The 22,822-nt window shown below is 32.4% G+C and overlaps 1 protein-coding gene across 10 annotated transcripts in view; it reads left to right on the top strand.

Annotated features, from left to right (window-relative positions):
- LOC147079909 (uncharacterized) overlaps positions 1–22,822 on the top strand; it is a 127,302-nt gene that overhangs the window by 35,187 nt on the left and 69,293 nt on the right. The window contains exons 2-3 of one of the 10 annotated variants that reach the window (XM_085946807.1): positions 619–711; positions 12,308–12,484. In XM_085946807.1, coding sequence (XP_085802933.1) covers positions 619–711; positions 12,308–12,484 — 270 coding nt within the window. Of the gene's footprint in view, positions 1–618; positions 712–12,307; positions 12,485–20,576; positions 22,414–22,822 lie in introns of those variants that run through there. The other 9 variants (XM_085946824.1, XM_085946835.1, XM_085946859.1 and 6 more) reach the window with 9 other exon arrangements.

Here is a 22,822-nt window from a genome sequence, read left to right as displayed (position 1 = left end):
ATACCACATACCTACATACATCTAAAAGCTTATATTTTATTTATTATAACAATTAATTTTGTTATTTTATGAACGAATAAAAGTTACCTTATTTTTAAAATGTTGCTATTAATTAAACACTGTTCTCTATTTGTATTAATTTACATGGTTAAGTCTACCTTTCGACAATGACTATAATTTGATACCTACATCTGTCAAAATATTGGCCCTCTCTCACAAATGACCACTCAGAGTTTTGACCATGATTAACAGTTACTAATAGTTTATATACGAAACTACTCAAACGTAATGGACAGTACGCGTTGCAAGCTTAGTCGATGACTTTTTGAACATTCAGTTCGTACCTACTTCAAATAAATTAAAAAATTTTCTTTAGTCGAAACTCAAAATGTTTATGTCTTTATATTTTAATGTTGTAGCAATAAAATTACTAATATTTTGTATTAGTTTAATGAATTTTAATTATGCTATATTTAAAAATATATTACCTTTACTTATTTATAATTTATAAAAAGCAACGCATGTGATATTTTATCGCCAAATATATAGTGAAGAAAAATAAATATAAGTAAGCTTAAAACATTATAACATTAATATATTGCTGTTTTTGTTTTTCAGTACGAGTTCAAGGCAAAAGGCGTCAAAAAGAAAAAAGTCACAGTTGATATCTCCGTCGATGGAGTTCGTGTTACACTCAAAAAGAAGAAAAAGGTAAGAATACCTACTGTATAGTAGAAATACTATTTTATGCCTTGCATTTTCACAATATCTATAACATGAAAAGAAGCCTTGAATATTATAATAGTTTGACTATCTCGGATGTGTGGGGACGTACGGGGAAAAAATACCTGTTTGGACACGGTTGTCGCTTATTGTCAGAGAAATCTCTCCACACACAATTAATCACATGACATCACAAGAACTACAGAATAAACATGAAACCCGAGTTGGAAGAGCTGATTGAACAGCAAACAATCATAAGATACTGTAAGTCCCAAAGACTACGATGGGCGAGACATGTGGAGAGAATGCCTGAAGTGATATTGTATCGAAAGCTTACGATATGTCTAAAAAGAGACATATTGTGAAATGGTGGTGGTTGAATCCATCTGTAAGTAATTCGGCGACCCGTAGTAACTGGTGATTAGTAGAATGGCTGGCTCGAGAACCATGTTGCGCATCTGGGATAAGTTTTTTTTAAGTTTTAGTTTAAAATATTGCGCCTCGCGGAGATCTTCGTCCCCCCTGAGCCCCCTAGATGATGGTTACTTTAAGCCTGACGGCTAAAATTATTAAACATGGATACATGCTTTGTCTACTGATTCTTTGAATGCTGGTTGTCCAAATTTGAAATAAAAAAATGCCAATCTCTTTTGCTAACGAATTATATACTTACGACTAATTACTTATTCATAGAGTATCCGCTTTATAACTTTGCACTTTTTTCACTTTCTTACTGCACTGATACGCCTCTTCGACTGATTACGTCGCATTAAATTTGATCAAATCATATTCATTTGTATTAACATATGTAGTCATTTTTATAATTTTTATTTGTTATGTATTATGACGCATCTGCCAATCGCTGTAATGTCATAATACTATTTTATCTGAATAAATAAATAAATAAATAAATGTATAGTATATCCGTCAACGAAGTGACCACGAGCAAAGCCGGACATTTTAGGCACCCAGGGTTCTATAAAGAAACGCTGCATTCTTATATTTTGTGAATTATCAAATTATTGTTCCACGTGTTGTATGTTTTATTAAATATTAAATTTAATTATAACTATCTGTTCATAATAAATAACGGTCAACAATCTCTGTTTATTTTACAAATTTTCAAAATGATGTTAGATTTGTTTCAAAATAGTTAATTGAATATCTATTTTATAGTTATAATAATATCACAGGAGTTTTCAGTTAATATACTATACTGTACCCACCCACCCAACCAAATAACAATAAATCGTGGTTTAATATGTAAGTACTCGAAATATAATTATTATTTTCACACGGCAAAACACATTCAAAATTTAATAATATAAGATGAAGTTGCTTTCAACAAGACGTTCAAGTTATAATAAATCAAGTAATGGTGAACCATTATACTTGGAGCAAAGTTTTCACTCATAATTATAAATAAGGTTTAATTTACTCGCTTAAGTTTCAGTACATAAGTCGGTTGACTAGTTATCATAAATTTCAGCGCTCATTGTAAGTCACTGCCTTCTTTATAACTCTAGCTCTAGAAGGTAGTGTTGTAGTACATAATTATTTCGTAGTTCATAGTTAGGTACCTAACCGGTAATCTGGTACTGACTAAAACTGGTAATCATCCATACACTGAAAGTTTTTTGGGAAGAATGTCTTTTTACGTTTTGATCTCGCGTGCTGTACATTAATTATTATCTAAAGAACATAAATCTCGCCGACGGTTTTCAAATACTTATTGGATACGCGTTTTATTTTCGTGACAAACTTAAATTCATAATATAATGAATGATACAGTTAGTGGCGCACCCAGGGGGGAGGGGGCAAGGGGCCCTGGCACCCCCCAAACATGAAAATTATCAGAATGATTTTAAACATTGAAATTGAAAGCCAATATACTATACCTTTGGGCTTAGACAAATAAAAACACGACAGAAAATGATTTGTAATTCTCCAGCACCCTATTTAGAAATATTTCTTAGATTTTAATTTCTAACACAAAAATTTCTAAACACTAATGTCGGGTTTTTTTAGAAACCCAATCCCTAATGGAACTGTCAAAAAATTCTCGGTGTCCACCCGAATTCCGGAGTGGTGTAGGTCATGGCTGGGAAAGGCTGACAGGGCTCTAGTTTCGGGTTGACCAGAGAAGTGAGATAAACACACATCATAAATTAGCTTTAATGCAGGTACTGTCCGCACTACTGCTGCGATCTGTATGCATTACACTACAGATTAAATTGCTTCTTATTCTTAGATCTCTTAGAGCGCAGACGCGAACCAATCTTTTGGACCTGTGGGATATAATAAATAAGACACAGGATTGCTCAAAATCATGACAGCTCTAGACTAATAATTATATGGATACCGCAATACCGTTAATATACATTAATACCCCCCTATACTTCAACCAATTTGCAAAATACAATTAATTCATTTCATCCAGAACGTCGATTTCATACTATTTCTATACTATGTCTATTGATGCTTATGTAGATTCCCTACTCCAAATACTCACCCGAACGATACTAACCAAATGTAGGCAGATAAAGGAAAATTAGGTTCACTAGGTTTCTGAAATAATAATAGACGGACTTATTTTTTGGCGTTATATTACTTTTTATCAACGTCAGAGTGTGAGGATACGGACAATCTTGGTGAGTGATATTGTGATGATTGATAACAGCTATCTACCTATTTCATTTACAATTAGGGTTCCATCAAACACATTTTTGTGCATACGAATTTAAAAAAATCATCAATGCTCGTGTACCTATAGTAAGTAATAATAATAATATGTTAGTTGTACCTATAACACATCGGGAGGGAGTCAACATTAAGTAGAACATAAACCATTCAAGAATCCGAATTTCATACGTATACTCTACGTCTCGCTAGTCCGTAGTATTCTTGAATATGGGTCTAGTATCTGGAATCCTTATGAAGTTTCCTACAAGGTTATTTTAGAGCGCATCCAAAAGAAATTTCTTCGATGTCTTTATTTTAAGACATATATAGCTATTGTCCTTTTAATAATTCGTCAAACGATTACTTTCCGACTGCCTTTCTACAAGGCATGCTCATTTTTCACTCTTTTGAATCTCGTAGGTCACTTCTGCTCTTGACATTTTTTTGCCTGCTATCACGAGGAATGGTTTCTAATCCTGGCGTCCTAAAGAATTTAAATTTACATGCGCCTGTCAATTACCTACGCGGTCGCAGTCATGACCTATTCTTTATCAGAACTGTTTCCTCGAGTCAAGCCTATCAGGCACCATTAGCGAGGGGTGAAAATTAGTAAATGCGCTCCCTATTGACATAGACAATATTTTCAATGATGTACTTTGCATTTTATTTTTGAAACTTTATTTTATTGTATAAAATTGTTAATGTTTTTATTATTATTAGTATTTTTTTTCTTCTTCTTCTCTCTTGTGAGAGTAATATTTGTTCTCATGTAAATCTCATGTTGTGAATGTCCTGAATTTTGATTTGTTAGTCCACAATATTTTGTTTTCTTAAATAAATAAATAAATATCCCCTTTCTCATATAAAAAAAGATTCGCGTCGTACACATTTTTAATAACGTTTTACGAACACAGACCTGCATGTCAGCTGTGGTCCAACCGATCAGATAGCAATAAAAATACAATGCTTCGCGTTGACCGATCTTGATTTTTTTTGAAATGTCCAATCATTCATAAGGCGTCGCAAAATGGGAATTTAAAAAATAGCAGGGAATGTTTAGGTCAAATTATCATGTTGGTATCAGTGGGTATCTATACCAAACTGGGATGATTTGCACCCTGTTTACTTTTATGATTATAAATAAAATAGCACATCACACGTTATATGACGGCCATATGGTAATGTAAATAACATATTATTCCGAAATTATCATACTTTGAATGCGGTTGAGTGAACAACAGATGTATAAAACCTCCCCACTTGTTTCTCGAATTTCTGGATCAAACCATGCCCGCTTGACCGGCTACCTCTCATTTTTTGTTCTATATTATATTTTGTCCTCTCCATTTTCTTCTTCCGGGTAACTCCCCCATACAACTTTTTGGCGTGAACCTGCTGCCGCCAGAAAATCAAATTGACTAATATTTTACACATACTTCAAACACTGTTATTTATTATGAACTAAAATAAAAAGCTGCTGAATGTTTTCTGCAAATCAAAGACTCATAATAAAAGCCATGAATAGGTTTACAACATAAATTAAAATCTATTATATTACATTATTATCTTTGCCTATAGTGTGTATAATTTTATAGAATTCCATTGTCTCATACGGTGGCATAGTTGATTTAAAGCATAATTTTATTTGGTTCTGATCAAAAACGTTTGCATGGTAGAGACAATAACATATTAGTAACCCACCAAAAGAGCGGGATACACTATCATACTCTCGTACTCTAAAACAGTGTGTTGCAACATTTTTTCACCCACCGCACACTAAAGGTCTTCTCATAATTCCATGGCACATCACAGATAAAAATTTAATATAAAAAGGTTTATACACCAAAATTAAATATAAATTCGAGGATATTTTTTATTAACCGAAATCCAGTAAACATCCAATGAAACGTCGGCGAAGTTCAGCTTTCGCGTCCCGTCGTTCCTTAATTCAACAAATTCCTCTCGAATTTATAGAGAAAATTGCCTCTATAGAATTTTCGGGAATCCTAATTTATCGGAGCATGTCAATATATTTTAATTCCATTTTTTTATTAAGTTCATTCAGGTGCTCAAATATACGCAACTTTGGTTTTTAAGTAAGTCTTGTATTAAATACAATGCACATCTTGCGTTTCTAACATGTAGGTATATATTTCACCGCTTGCCACGATATTAAAATCGTGTGCAGAAATTCAACTGTAACGCGGCATCTTACGTGGGCGAAGTCAATGCGAATGCGATGCAACGCGGCGCGGTACGAAAATATCAAACAGTCAACGCCACCTGCAGTGGCCTACGTGCAGATAATACCCGCGAGCGGTGCGAAGCGGTGCGGGGCTTCAGCGACGCGATTGATATTTTTGCGCGAAGTGGACGCGGCGGTGTAGGCGTCACTATGGTAACAATTTTATAATAAACATAGGAGGTAATTATTTACATACAACTACATATTTCTAGGCGTTACCATAGTAATAAACAAATTGTATAAATGTACGATGGTGACAGCTGGTGACTCAGCTACACATATGACAACGATGTCACTTCGCATCATTTTGGATCATATCGCTTCAAACCGCATCGCTATCGCGTTCGCATCGACTTCGCCTACGCAAAACGCCCAGTGACGCAAGAAATGTTACTATTACTATAATATCAATTTATTATATAATATATAACAATTTATTATATTATATATAAAATATTACTATTACTATATTTTTTCACGTCATCGCTACGATTACGCCAGCAGATCACTCCCAAAGCTTGTGGTTCTATAACCGATGTTAAGCAACATTGGGCGCGTATACGACCTGGATGGGTGGCCGCTTGGGAAAACATTAAAAATATTTTTTTTTTGAAGTTACACTTGTTTTGGCGCGTTTGGGAAAACAGATCAGAGTGTATTTTAGCGTGTGAAAAAGTTGCGCGCGCCGATGTAGAATAGAAAAATATATAGAAAAAATCTTTTTTGAAAAAAGTAAGCCACCTCGGCAGGGAATCGAACCCTGCATCTCCCGGGTTTACGCCCCATCCGCGCATTGGTAATCTGTACGGACAGGAGTAAATTTTTCCGAAACCAAACTAAATGCTAAATAGAGTCAGCTAAACTTATTTTTAAGCAATGCACCGCGGCACACCGGCTTCGGAGCACTGCTTTAACACACTGGTTTCAACGAAGTTGGATACGAGAGACATTCCGTTTTATAAACAAACAACGAATTTGGACATTAAACGATAGAACATGCTATTTACATTTTCATTTAAAAGGTAATGGTGTCCGTTTTTTTACTAAAATGGATTTTACTACATATCTATAACATTATCTTCTTACAGCTATTTACGAACAAATTTACCGATTAAAATTATTTAATTATTGTAGGTACAACATGTAGCTTTAATTTTTTGTAATTAGTGACAAAATAATACTAATATTTGACTTGTATAACTTTAAAAGACTTTTAAATGAATGAATAACTGGGACAGAAATTTTATACCACAACAAAAACAATGCATTATTGGTGTTTCAACATAATGTTACGGGTCAAAAGGCAATGAATAATTATTGGCAAATGAAAGGCATTATTATTCAAACATCTATGAGATACATAGCAGATACATACATAACAAAATATAACCATAAAAATGTAATCGGTAATGATTCTTTCACGTGCCGCTCATAAAAATCATTGACGTCATTTTTGCTTTAGATCTCAGTTTGACCACTTTTACGGCGACCTTTAGTTATGTTTTATAACGTTATGTTATCATGATAAGGTAGCTAATATTATATTATATTAAGCCTAGCCATGTGTCCGCTATTAATAATATATACTTAATAAACAGGTCGGATCTTTTAACGACCTTAGTTAGCTACTTACAGTGATGCTGATGTCAGATGTGATAGCTTTAGTAGTAGATAATACAATAATGCCACTAAGCGGTATATTAAATTTGATAACACATTTAATTGAATCCCCATCATTCACTGTCTTCATTATAATATTAATTTTTGGTAGCCCATTACCGTCGCAGAATTATAATTCCCACCTACGCGTAACTCAACTTTAACACCTAGACCTTTTTAAGTTTATCGCGAGTAAAGTGAGGACATAAAATTCTAGCATCTTCTTAGCCGGGTACCGTTCTAGAGCCTGTGTAATTTAGCTGTAAGAACGTTATCAGCTATAATCATCAAGGGTTTTAGAGGATTTTTAACAACTCTAGAGGTCATAAATTTAAAATTGTAAGCAAACATGTTACGCGAAGGTAGGCAAGTATTTCACATTATAACTAATGTATTATAATATTAATACTATCGACCGACGGTAGGTACTTAATGAATTTGAATATAAATTATAATGGATTTAAGTTTTGTTCTATTCCTTTTGGGTCATTTTTTGGGACCCGGGTTTCGACTTTCGGCATCTTCAGGCACTATACGCCCTCACCAATGGTCAGTATGTTATTTACAGTGCATATACATAGGCCAGGGTTTGTGAACATTTTTACGTACGCGTGCCAAAATTTCCAAAATATTATTTGTCTACTGTCGTCCACTGTACGACGTACCGAGCAGTTTTTCATGGAAAAAAATGGTTCTTGAGAATTCTATTTAAAATTATGATGTTCTAGATATCATTCACACAACATAGGACACCTATTTATAGCTCTGTCGCTTTTTTCAATTACGCCATACATTTCGGTCCACCAATTTTAAAACTGTCTGCCAGAATTATTACTACTGCTAGCCATTTTTTTGTTGTTAGAATTAATGAAATTGATTGTTATTGTATAAATTAGTTTGATTCTTTGCGCATAAATTGACACCAGAAAATCTCCGATCAGATGAGGCATTCTCTCACTACAGCGGTCTTAAGCATTGTAAATCGATCAAAATTAGAGGTTCGCGGTACGGCATTCCCCACCGCCTGATGAGGTTATTGCGATAATATTATATGTGATGCATAAAGCATAAGAACCGACCTATGAAATTATATATATATTTACATTAAACGTAATGCTTATTCTTCTGATCTGTTATTTATTATTATTATAGAATTTTTTTCTCCTCAAACGCGTGCCATTCATAATCATCTCGCGTGCCATAGGTTCGCTACCGCTGCAGTAGGCTCTTAGGTAGGTACCAACTTACCGTTAGTTACGTATGTTGAATGGCGTCTGCCGCTCTTTAAAATAGTATTAGGTACCTACTGCGAAGGGAACACAGAATTAATGGGAACTGAAATACCTTATGGATGTGGAGTAACAGGCAACAGTAGAAGAATATGGGATAAACCTAAACACGTGTCAAGAATACGCCTGTCCTTTGTTTTGGCAAATGCTCTCGGTTTACCCACTGATGCTCATTTAATATTGGTGTATTACACATACTATTGCACGTCTATAATGTGTGGTTAATTTTCGTAGGACATACACATTCAAAACGTAGTGTATTGGGGTATAGCCTATCGGAAATATATTTATTAAACTGTACTGTGATACTGCGCTTTTTTAATATCACTTTCTGGTTTACTTAGCAGTTTTCACTTAACTGGATTAAGTCGATTCAGCTCATTCTTTTATTGTATGTGTCGATTTACGTGCCTTAGGTTGACCATATGGACACCATACGACACTTCCAAAAAATCATATCGCTTGTCAATCTTCTTGCGCTTTTCCTGCGTATGGCAGCACAAGTATATTTCACATAGGTGGTATTTAGTGATCTTACTGGGCGTAGAGATTAAAGAAACCGCGGGCTAAGTTGAGACCCTATCGAGACATTCGTACTACGTGGCCGAATCAAACCTTGGATATGATGACAGGCTTCACAGTCTATGCTATCTGATGTGTATATAACGTACAGTAGGTACCGACACATACAACAATAATTATGACATCATATTATATGACAGGGGTGTCACCTAATTTTTATATAAGATCTGCTTTGGAGGAGAAAAATCCTCCGCGATCTACTTTTTCTGAAATTATTCATCCTTCATTTCAAAGTGTCTACAATTTTAGTATAATTGGGGGTGTACTTACTGAAACAATTTCTCAAGCATGATCTGTACTTCGATTTTATAATTTTCATTTACAAAAACGCTGATTCGCACGAGCATGTCGAACCAAAACAGGCGTACATTTTTTCAACGCATTACAATAGATTTGAATATTTATCTGCTGGTAAATATTTTCAAAATTTATCTTCCGAAACTCTTGCTTTTGCAAATGTAAATATCATTTTAAAGTGTAATTATTTCCTTTTCAAGTTTCAACATATCCGTATGAAAATGCTGTTAGAATTAGATAAGTAATTAAAATTTTGTATAATAGAAATAATGTGTATAATAAATAAAATCCCAGTATACTTCCAAATTATGAATAAATAAATAAAATATTTTTGGCGGTCGACCAAAAATCATTTCGCGATCGACCTTATTTACACCCCTGATATAGGATATAGACGAGCAACTCAGTTCGACTCGCTCATTAAATCTAAAAAAACAGCGAAGCCGTTGTTAGGCATTAACCCATTAAAACAATTATTTATGAAAAAATAACTTAATTACACATGTCATAAAATATTTCAGGCGGTTGATTCTTAAAGTTATCGAGTTTTTTTTCATCATTTCGTGCGAGGATAAAATATTCATTGGAATGTTTTTTTTTCGAATACTAGCATATACTTATTCAATGTATTTGTAGTTATTTAAATCACTACAATTGCAGTTATACGTATGCATAAATTTGCTGCAGATCCACGAACGTATCAGCCAGAAAAGCTGAAAATGTGATGTGCTTGAGTAATTTCATTGCTTATAGTACCACTATACATAATAATATTATGTTTATTATAATTATCATATATATTATAATTATGATGTATTATCGATATAAATTTGAAGTGAATCAATAAATCATATAGGCAATAGCCACAATATGTAGTAGGTTTAAAAAACTAGACGTATATTGATTTTATTTCGTAGATATTTCGACGTAAAGGTTTGGTATTTTCATTGGGATGGTTTATAATATTATAACCTCCGACGATTTAATGAATTAACAATAATTATATGCAAATATTATGTAAAAATATTTAACATCCACAAACTCAATATCTAACTTTTTAAAGAATCATACTTCGTTTTCCTCACAAGCTGTTTGTTATGCTATAATTATTATTTGTAGTGTTGTGATAGTCGAAACATAGCGTTTTTTTTGTATTTCACTCGTGTATCTCCCGCCAGCATGACTGCAGATGCACGGCATTGCAGCAGACGTGCGTCGACGCGGGGTCTTATTTGATTTCAATTGCATTTGCTTCTAGTTTCTAAATTGAACTGTTACATATTTCTACAGCGCTAGCCTAATGCCATTTCCATTTGGATAGCGAGCTCTCTTCACGAAGTGACATTTCTTCTAATGTTCACCGCCAATAATGAATGGTTAAAAATACAAATGCATTTATCAAGGAAGTGAAAAAGATGACCACTGCGTTTTAAAACAACACCAGCACTCGAAATGTACAATTTTATATACCGGAATGCTCTATATTTTTCAAAAATATTAATATAGTTATTTAATTACATCTATAAGTATTCTATAATAATAAGTGTGTTAGAATTCTTGTTATATGGCTTATCTAGCAATGGTCAAAATAATTTTTCCACGAGGCAGAGCGATAAATTTGGGGATTTCATGAACCGGAATGACGCTCCGGTACGCTCCGGTCCATTTGAGCCCTGGACAACATAGAATACATTGGTTAACACTAACTGGGAGGTTTTACCCGTATGCTACGTGGACTCCGAAGACAGCATAGAAGTTGCTCTAGCATAAAATAAATCATAATGTCAATGTCGAGTTATCAAAAATACCATTTTATACAAAACACGAAGATGGAGATGTTTTAAATAAAATGCAGCGCTCGAAATGGAAAAGATTACGAACCGAAGCACTCGACAGTTTTCTGAATTACATAGCTATCAAATGTTGTGTATTTCTTAAAAAAATGTTCGATTTTCTATTATAATATGGCCTATCTAGCTCAGACAGTCAAATTATTTTATCCACGAGACAGAGCGATAATTTTACTCATTTCACGAACAGGAACGGCGCTCCGGTTCGCTCCGGTTCGCTCCAGTCCAATTCGAGCCCTGATAAAATATGTTAGTTCTTCTGTTATTTTAATTAGGGAGGTAAGCATGTGTGCTTTGTGTATGGTCAGCGCTCGAAATGTAAAATTTTACGAACCGGAGCGCTCGATAATTTTACGAAAATATTAACTAACATTATTATCTAATTGTATATGTATTTAAAATTTTTTTTATTATATTGCATATGTCGCTCAGACGGTCAAAATAATATATCCACGAGATGGAACGATAATTTTGGGGATGTTACGAACCGGAACGGCGCTCCGGTGTGTTCCAATCCATTCCAAGCCCTGTGTATGGTATATTATTTACAATATTTTATGCAAAGCAGTTTGTACGTGTATTTATATTATTAGTGTATCCAGGTTACCTATGTTGGTGGTGTGAAAATCGCCACTTGTACCAGTAGTTAATTTTCAACCCCTCAATTATACATAATATTACATATGAATCTACCCACGTAACCGTAACTTGTTTTTGTTTATTTCGTAATCTTGTTGTAGAGGGAGGGGGTAATATCATTTAATATAAATAAATATTGGATAGGTATTACTTTAAAAAGTCTTCCTCACAGTTTTCATATATTTATTGTCTATTTTTAAATAACTATTATTCAGTAATTTTGCACTTTAATTATAATATTCTATTGTTTTAATATTACTATTATTTTCAGATTTCTCATGTATTCTGTTTCTCTTTTTTTTCAAATCCACCTGTTGCCGCCATTGTCCTCGTGTGCGAAGAAAAAGGATGCAAAATGGCACGACCCCGAAGGTGACTCTCTCGATCTCATGCACCACCCCATCTATCGGATATTTTATGTTTCACACGACAGCAGCGACCTCAAGATCTTCTCGTACATAGCGAGAGATGGCACTAACAACACTTTTAAATGCAATGTTTTTAAAAGCAACAAAAAGGTAAGAAATCATTAATTATTATCGTAACACGATTATAAAATAAATGTATTAATAATGATAAATTTTAACTCAATTAATAATTATTATGACTATAATCCATACTGTACTATGATCAATTATTATTTTGTCTATAATTTATTCCGATGTCACTTGGTAGGTAAGTACCTACCTAGATACGATAATATAATATAATATACGATATAAAATAAATCAAATACCTACAAAGCAATCCATCGAATCATTGGAATAAGACATAGGTGGTACACTTTTAGTAGGATGAGGGTTTTATATGCCAACAGAAAACCTAGCGGAAAAATACGAAGTTTACAATTTGAGATTTTTTTTGAGAATTTACTATGTCAACTATGTATCTGAAAACATTAAAAAGATTTTTTTTAAGTCAAAGATAAACTTACAATTGTAAAAAAAATCTGAATTTGTCACATATTTGGTACCTAGCTTTCGTTATTATTACATTATTCGTACCTTTAGTTATATTTATTATTAAAATTAAGTTTAAAGTTTTCAAATTCTCACCGCTTAGATTTTTGACTAATCATAGTTTTAATATTTTTTATATCTATTTTAAAAATCGATGTTTTTTAAAAACACATTTATATTTTTTATAAAAATCGATGTTTTTTAAAATAGATATATAATATATTAAAATTATTAATTAGTCAAAAATCTCTTAAGTGATGCTTAGAAAACTTAATAAACTAAATTTTAATAATAAATATGATCATAAAATATATGTAATAATAGGGTGCGGTCCGATTCAACAAATTCACATTTTATTACATTTTTTACAATTATAAGTTTATCTTTGACTGAAAATCAAAATACTTTTCTTTTTAATGTTTTCAGATACATATTTATTAATTAATACAGTTGAAATTGTAAATTATCAAAAAAAAATCTCAAATTGAAAGCTTGGTATTTTTCCGCTAGGTGCCTCTTTAAAAACGGCCCAGTAAAGGCTTCACCTTATTGAATTCTCATTATTATGATTGTTATATGGCAGGGATGGCGAACCTTTTTACGTACGCGTGCCAAAATTTCCCAAATATTATTTTTCGACTGTCTGACGTGCAGAGCAGTTTTTCATAAGGAAAAAATGAAAAATGTATATTTTTAAAAATTCTGTTAAGTTGGAAAATTATAATTGAATTCTTGAGATTCTATCTTTCGACGTGTTTCTACCCTTTTTATATCTTTTATTCTTTGAATAATTTTCCCATGTTCAAAGAGATCGTGGAAGCATTTTAACCACGCTTCCTTTATATAATATATTATTCTTCCACTTCTAGCGATAATGTTTGAGGCAAAATAGCAAATCAGCTGTTTATATTTAAACGAATGACGATAAATTTCATCAGGTTTGTTGATTGAATATTTTCATTTTTAATTGCCTGATTGGTCTCAAGCATTGTAAATCGATCATAATCAGAGGTTCACGAGCCTGCTTGTCTCGCCGCCTGATGACTTTAGTGCGATAATATTATGTGTGACGCACAAAACCTAAGGACCGACCTATAAAATTATATATTTACATTAATTTTACAAACGTAATGAAAAACGTACTTGAAATTTGTAGTACCTATTTGCATGCTATTTTTTATACAATGCAATCTGTCATTTACGCATTTCGTTGTTCCGTTTGCGCATCGATAGGAAAATATCAATTGTAAAAATAATACCTATTAAAAACCAAAGAAAATAGGCATGACTATATCGTCATTACTTTTAAATTTATTTGTAAAACTCTTTTGTATTTTTTTAATAGGTCATTTTTTTCTCTTCAAAATAAAATATTGGCGTGCCATGCAAAATCATCTCGCGTGCCATAGGTTCGCCATCCCTGTTATATGGAGTAGCTTCTTAGGAAGGAACATAATATAATTTATATTTTTATCCACACAGCCACACATCCATCCCTACACTGACATCTGAGAATTTAATAATATCCCTTGATATTGCAGTTTTCATATAGGATCGTTATTTTCCCGCGGTTTTATAAAATATGCTGAGGCATTCATGATGTAGCCAGAGTGTGCGATGAAATTTTCATAGATGTCAAGATAATCTCATGTTTGGTTACGAATTAATTCTAGGAAAATACAACTACAACATTTATTTTTATTGCTATTTCTTGCTTCGTCAAATGATAATTTAAAATATGTATTTAATTTAAACCAGAATATTTGAAAATTTTAGGGATATTTAACGATTAGGAAATCCAGTTTTTATTAATTCATAAGTTAATGCGAAATACGAAATAGACGGAGCTTGCAATTTGGATTCAATTTTATTTATTGAATATATTTTCGTTGTCACCTACGCTACGTGGCATATGACGTGGGCCACATATGCCACGTAGGTCAACACAGAGATTTTATGTTATTTTCAGAGTATAAGCCTGGAGATTCCTTAAACGTTGTAGAAAATCTATTTATATAATTTTAAAGCCTTATTATTTCTTTGTATTTATATTAAACATTTGATGACTGCAATAAATATTTTTATTACATAAAATAGTATTCTTACATCTTGATCTAATGATTTAAAATTAAACTATATCTGAGTACATTCATGTGACCTGGTTTTTTCATTTATTCAGTTTATTAATTTTCTACATATTCATAAACCCATTAGTAAAATAATTGTTGTAAACATTATATAATAAAATATTTACGATATATATACAATCCCTGTGAACCTAAATTTGACACAGATCTGAGAATAATTATCCATTTTGTTATTTCAGAAAATGGGTGCGATTCACATTTTAAGATAATTCTGAAGATATTGATTTCAAGGTCCTTTATCTTTCAAACGTGATAAAATATCCTAGTAATAATTATGATTGCTTTATAATAATTATCGACCTTAGAATGGAAGTAGGTAGTATTTTCTTGAAATACGCCATATCCTTCGTCACACTCAGCGCTAAATCTGCTCCAAACAGACGTAGAATAAAATTATTATTGATCGTCTGAAAGGTCACTTTATTTTGTCAAAAATAACTTAAACACATTGAAATTGTATTCATATTATAAAGGCATGTATTATAAATTCAACTAGGAAAAAAAAAACGCATGATTATAATTATTCAAAATTTAAAAAAATAACCTCACATTCCGACATCTAAATGAATTATTGTCAACAAATATTATCTATAAAGTTAAACCTTAGTTATTTTTATGTACTTCTTTAAACATGAACGATTTTTAATCAAGAAAAAAATATTGATTTATTACATACTTTTTGATACACGTAAATAATTATGCTTTATTTTTTGTTTGCTTTAAAACCATTTCTTCATTGTCTTATTTTTCAAAATAAAAACAATACACTATTATTCCACAGTTGCCAGTGCCAGTGCAACGTTATGCGTATTGTGTATGGGAACATCGTAATTTTCTGAATAAAATCAGTATATTTACCAAGACCGAAAAATCGTAAATTTTAAAAATTTTACAATCCATATAATTAAATTATTTAAAATATTAACATATTTTTTTACTAAATCAAAAAGTATCTAGAGGATAATAAGCGAGGAATTATTGTTCGTTTCGATTGACGTTGCACTAAATCAGTGTTTCCCAACCTTGTTTGTGCCATGCCCCACTTCAACGCTTCAAAAATCTTCGTGCCCCTCTATCAAAATTTCATAGTCAACTAACAATTTCTAAAAAAAATGAATCGCTTCAAATAAAAAGTGCACATATGCATACTCTTTTTAATTTAACTTTCGTAAGTAAGCACTTATGTATATTAAGTATATTAGATGTACAACACGGAAGAAAATTAGTGCGATCCTTGTGCTTGATGTGAGCTGCAAAGAGTTTTTATGTGAGGTACAATAATTATTTGGTCAATTTTAATCTTAAATCTCCACAGTTTGTGATGTCAAAACGATTTCTTTTTTTCAGTTAGAAATCATTTACAGCGCTAATGCGCCGCATTCAACTAAATATAATGATGGGAATGGCAACAGTCATAGACTAATATGCAATAGTAATTTTCTCGGAAAGTCATGGTAGCAATATCAAAAAAATATTTTCGAAAATGCGTTTTTTAACAAAAAAAATGTACCAAATATTAATGATTTGCACATTGCCCCCCAAAACATTCAAACTGCCCCCCGGTGGGGCGTATGCCCCATGTTGGGAAACACTGCACTAAATTGTCGAAATAATATTGCCAAATATCTAAAAAAAACAATAAGTAATATAATTTTTCTAATAAATTAATTTACATAATTTTACATTATACAGAACGTAAGAAATTTGTACAACTTTTTTTGCTCAGATACAGTTTTTTATATTAATACTCGATGACAGATGAAACAAGATGGCTGAAGAATTACAAATTTCAAATAATGTTCTTCTGATTTGATTTATTTTCAGTTTAGATATTTATATAAAATGTCCAAAATAAATCCAGGACATTAAAACATGCATTGCAATATGTTTCAGTATAGTGGAGGTTTAGCACAATACATTTTACATAATATATCAAATTTAATATAAGCAAATAAAATTTACTATTGTTATGGCGGTTTATGATCAACTGTGACTAGTCCGCCATTTTTTTATTTCTGAATGTCGGGTCATACAAATACAAAAGGTTATAGAATCCATGAAAATAATACTATCGTCTGTTGAATTACTGATTTTAATAATTTAGTATTTTATATTAAATTAGCATATATTATTATAAATACCTAGCTGATAATTAAACTAATTTTGATGTTTTATAATTGCAAAAATCTAAGCATTTTATTAAATCTGATATTTAAAAATATTGTTGTAATTATATAACTAATTTGTTATCAATTAAAAATAAGCGCGTTAAATGTTTTTTTTTCTGACAATGCAATACAAGAGAGGGAGACAATATTATGTTTTTATTATAATGTTAGCAAGTATAACGTTGTTGATTCTACAATACCTGCTATGAGTACAAAACCAAATTGTTCAGGAGACAAATAAAACTGTTTTAAAAAATAGGTAAATATGTTTCAAGTCGGTTTACTATACAATTTGATGACATTAATAGTTTTACATTGATTGAATAATAAAAAAAACATTAAAAAGGAAGGAAATAAACAATAAATCTTGATTATTCTCTTTATTAGCATATGACAGATATTGTCAGCATCTTTTTGATTACATAACAGTAGTGTGATTACATAATTGTTGTTAACAAATTTTCATAATCAATTTTAGAAAAATGAAAAAATATTATACATAGTATTTATAATCAAGTTTATAGAAAATAAAATGAATCAATTAAAGAAAATACTACATATGACAATCAAAATTATTTTTATAATATTTTTTTACGATATTTTAATCAATTCTTGGAATCTGACGTAAACCGCAAATTATCATATAATAAGTGATGATCCTTTTCAATAATATTTTTCAGCTCTTGAAGGTGACGATATTTCGATGCAGAAATGGGTATATCCTCGATATACGTTTATTTAGGCATGCTATTGTCCATAGACATAATATTATTGCCTGATTTTCTTCGTTGCAAAAGAGGTAGCCATTCACTTGAATAGTTCAAACAATAGCTATTGATATCACCATTCGGTAAATATTTTAATTTACGAATATCATTGACAGTAGTGTTTCCGGCTCTCTTGCTTGGTCTGAGTGATGCAAGATTTGTTTGTAACTGATCTTATTGTAAAAAAAATCAAAATTGAGTACTTTCACCTTATATGGTTGCTTCTGTCGTGCTAATCTCATCCGTGCTATGTAATCCGATGGTGAATTTTTTGGTGGTTTGAAAAAATGTTCCAGCGTCGCATGAACACTGTCGGCCTCCATCACAGTGTGTCCTTTTTCCAAAATCTGTTGATAAATTGTTATCGATTTTTTTTCTTAGCCATATCGCTAAGAGCACTGGCTAACACCTTATTGCGATTTTGGTTATTACTACTATTATTAGTACATTATTTGTTATTAGTACGTTATTACTACATAAGTACCACTTCTTTATAGCTAGTGGGTAGATTTTCTAAGTAATCCATAATGCATGACGTAAACTCGTTACTTGATACAGATACACCCCCATTTGCTTCATGCCATACGTACAATGTCACTTCTTTATTATTTAATTCATATATGGTGAAGTTATGAACTTAGAGTTTTTGCTTGTAATACATGGCAGAAGCATCTGTTTTGGGGCACAAAAGCACACTTTGGAGATCCATTGTCAATACCAGTTTTTCAGCACTCTCTTTCGAAGCATTTTTTGCAGCCCAATAAGAGTGTTTTTTCGAAGAGTTTCAACTGTAAGTTCCAACAACTCAGCTTGTTCTATAATATCTGAAGAAACGGACGTCGTTCCAACATGTCGTTTTTGGATTCAAATATATTTTTCATTGACGACCGTAGAAGGATCATTATTTGTGTGTATAATATCATGTTGTTCACCTGAACGAAATATTCCATTTAAAATATGAGTAAGTCCGTCGTCAGGGGGTTGCAATGTAATATAATCTAGAAATTCAAAGGTATTTGCATTTGAATTTGTGAATTCATTTAAATTTCTATGAATATCTACGGGAGATAAAATAAGATCTCCAACATCGTTATTATCCATGGAGGAGCTACAATAAAAATCTGAAGGAGCTTCTTATCAGAGCCAGAAGCTGTAAAATTATCTAAAGATCCCGGAGCATCAGATTCTTAATACTTTTTGTGTAATACCAATGCAAGAATTTTTTTCCTCGATCTGTAAGATCTGAAACATCTGTAAGAAACAATGTTATGAAAATGTCATGTCAAAAAAACAGTAAAGATAAAACTTTTATTAATTGTAAACACAGGTAAATAATATTTAAATATTGAGGTGCAGTGATCAAAAAATGATCCAAAGTAGAACAAGTTCAACTTCATTCACTTTTGATACCGGACGATCACTTTCGATGATTCGTTGATGAATGCGTTTACACGGGAAGTGCGTTTACACGGTCACTGCGGATGATTCCTCCGCGATGATCGCCAGCAGCCGGGCCAGATTCTAAAAATGAGACTTCCTACCGGGCCGCACAACCATTTTTTTTATTATACAAAACAAAAAAGAAATATTTATTTTATATTAATAAAATAAAACAAAAATGAGAATCAAACACATTTATTGGATTAGATTTTTTTAAATAATAAAAAAAAAACAAAGTAATATAAAAATAATAAATTTTAGTGAGAAGTTTGATTTTGTGTGGCAGAACTAAGTGTATCAATATCGATATCGAGTGAGGTTGTTACTACACGCAAACAGTTTTCCAAATGCACATCAGTGATTCGTGTTCTCACTCGGGATTTGATATGCTTCATCCGACTAAAAAGCTGTTCACACGTGTAGGTGTTTCCAAATAGCGAAGTCATCATTAGAGCATGTTTGTAAAATGCAGGATATTTCTCCTTGTCCAAATATGTTTTGTAAAACTCTTCCAAACCAACCTGGTGGAATTTCTCCTTCAACTGTTCATCGCAACATTTTTCACAATGTTCCATTTTTTGTAAATTTCCCGGTAATAAATTCACGTCTACGGAAAATGGTGTTGCAAATGCAGCAAAAAGCACACGGTGCTTTTTATAATATTGAGCCAATATCGAATCTCAATTTGCGAAATTAGCACATCTAGCGGCAGCATTTGATATTATTTTTATTTTATCACTGCTCCACGGGCCGCGGGTTGGCCACCCATGATGTAAACGGGACTTATGTTAACTTTATTCATTATCCTCACCGGTATTAGAAAATGTTTGGCGGAAACATGCAACTTTAAGTGGACAAAAAGATTTAAATGACCTACCTACTACGTATAATATCGAAGAGAAAATTTGATTAAATAAGTGTATAGATATCTGTCACAATATGATGCCGTAAATGCAATAAATTATTATTTGCAAATGACTTCTAAAAATACTACTTATAGTCATCAGAATATAAATCGATTCAGTACAGCGCGATTGAAAGCGACTTTTCCTGCCGAGCTTTTGTGATCCCGAAAAAGATGCCGCCAGCATCTAGACGCCGTGCCGTACCCGTCCTACGCAAATCTCTAGGAGTGGGAAAGTATCATCCGCATCGGGCTAAGTCGCCGCGGTAGCAGACGGTCGTCCATATAACGCGTCGGCTGACGACTCAGCTTCGAGTCCGCCCCGGGCGATAATTTAAATTCGCCGATATCGGTTCCGCGAAAACTCTCAAAGGTTTCGTGTTGTGCGTGTTTTTAATAATTAAGCTGATGTCTTTTATATCATCTGCTATTTGCATTATCATAGTGTATCAATTGAGAATTATTATTTTTTAAATAAATTTTCCTAATATCGGAGCTTTCATATTCGCCGTGTATGTACGACATGTGTATTGTTCATTATGTGGCCGGCATTGTAGTGGTAAAAGTTAATAATATGCATTGTTATATTTTTTTATCGTAGTATCGGAAAAATTGCATTCATTCTAATTACTATTATAGTGACAATGTAATATTAACTATGCAATATTATAGTCATACATATCTCTATCGTCACTATAATTATTGTGTCTTTGAAAATTGCAATAAAATTTTACGCATATATTTAGTTTCGTGTAAGTATGTCTGTAATTTATCGCGGGCACAAATCCAATTTTTAAAATAAAATTAATGTTATCATTATTGGATGAAAAAAAATAAAAATGATTTTTGCTGTTGTAAATGTGTGACTTTCGTGTATGACAAATTTAGCTTTACAATAATATATCCACACGTGCTATCAGTGTTCAATATTCAAGTGAATGAAGTATTTTTGATGAATTTACTTTATTTATAAATAAAATAAATATCTTCCATCGCTGTTTTAGTGTTAATAAATGCATTCCATTAATGTGAATTGGTGAATAATGGTATAGTTAATGTGAGATATTACTTACCTACATTTAACAATAATTTAAGAGACTCGGATAAATAATATCAATGATATTTCTTTGTGTAAGGTCTATATAATGCTGAATAGTTTTTTTTAAATTAAAAATGTGACAATCTCGTGATGCGATAGATTTCGTCTATAAAACATTGAAATGTGAACGAGTTTGCCTTTTCTCGGTGTTAGTTGGTAAAATGTTATGCGCTCGAAATGTCGAAAGTAAACCGAGGAGTCGGCACATGTGGCAAGAAAATTGACTCAAACGCTTTGCTCCAACTTCCAACTGACGTCATAGGAATAGCCAAAAACCGCTTCTCATCGTTCAGTTCGAAATTCAAAACACCGAGCGCGGAATTGTCAAAAACTGTTGCTACGGACGCACAAAAAGCCAAAAACAAAAGCGGAAATATATTAAACTTTAGAAATAAAAAAAATAAACCTGTCATCAACGACGCTTTCGGTTACTACGAAGAAGCTCTCAAAGCAGCCAAAAATGGTGATATACGTGACAAATTTAAAAGACAAAACTCTTTCGATGCTATTCCAACAACGAGACCCATTTCTATGATATCAACAGGCCGTCCACAATCAGTAGATGAAGTAGAATGTGCTCGAAGTTTTCCCGGAACTTCTTCTGGACTAATCTACCACGACGATATTCGCTCGAGCGCCGAAAGAACTTACTCTAACGAAATAAGAAAACCCGCCATTCAAAACTTGGTCCTCTTTCCAAAAGTGGTTTTCCCTGTAGCGCATACGGTCCCCGCTTCGCCGATCGGGTTGGACTCTTTCGACAGGCCTCGGAAAAAGCTCTCGTTTAGAGAACCGGAAATTATTGAGACTTCTAAGAAGCCAGGATCTGGGACTTTAGGGCGAAAGGCCAAGGCCGAAATGATGTGCGCTTTGAGTGATGTTTCTGAAGATAAGAGCGATGGAGTGTCTTCGAATACCTCGTTTCCTATTAACGGAGACGTCTACAAGGAAAATGAGCTAGAGGTGTGAATAATTAGATTCTACTATGTTTTATTCTTTTATTTTAAACTAATTTTTCTATCAACATCATTACTCAATACATTAAAATTTTGTTCGATTAGAATTATGTGTATTTAAATATAGAAATAAATGCACTAAAGTCGTATTATTTTAAAGATACGTTGTAATCATGATGATTATATTTCTAAATACTATTGTAAAATTGTTTTACATATTGATGATGCATTATTGTATCGCCAATACTCCATATTATTTTCTTCTTAGACTATAGATTTTCTTCCATTTTTGAAACATATTCATATCGCCAAAAACAATTTACTTCACTCATTTTTTTGTATCCTTACCTCCTGAACGTTGAATGACGTGGTAAACAATCGATTTGTAAACCCCGTGTTGATCAGTCTGCATTAGA

The sequence above is a fragment of the Rhyacophila brunnea genome, unplaced genomic scaffold (assembly GCF_057557595.1).
Source record: "Rhyacophila brunnea isolate RB1 unplaced genomic scaffold, BYU_Rbru_1.0 scaffold_1, whole genome shotgun sequence".
Taxonomy (NCBI): Eukaryota; Metazoa; Arthropoda; class Insecta; order Trichoptera; family Rhyacophilidae; genus Rhyacophila; species Rhyacophila brunnea.
Note: the sequence above shows the minus strand (reverse complement) of the source record. Positions and strands in the feature narration are given on the sequence as shown.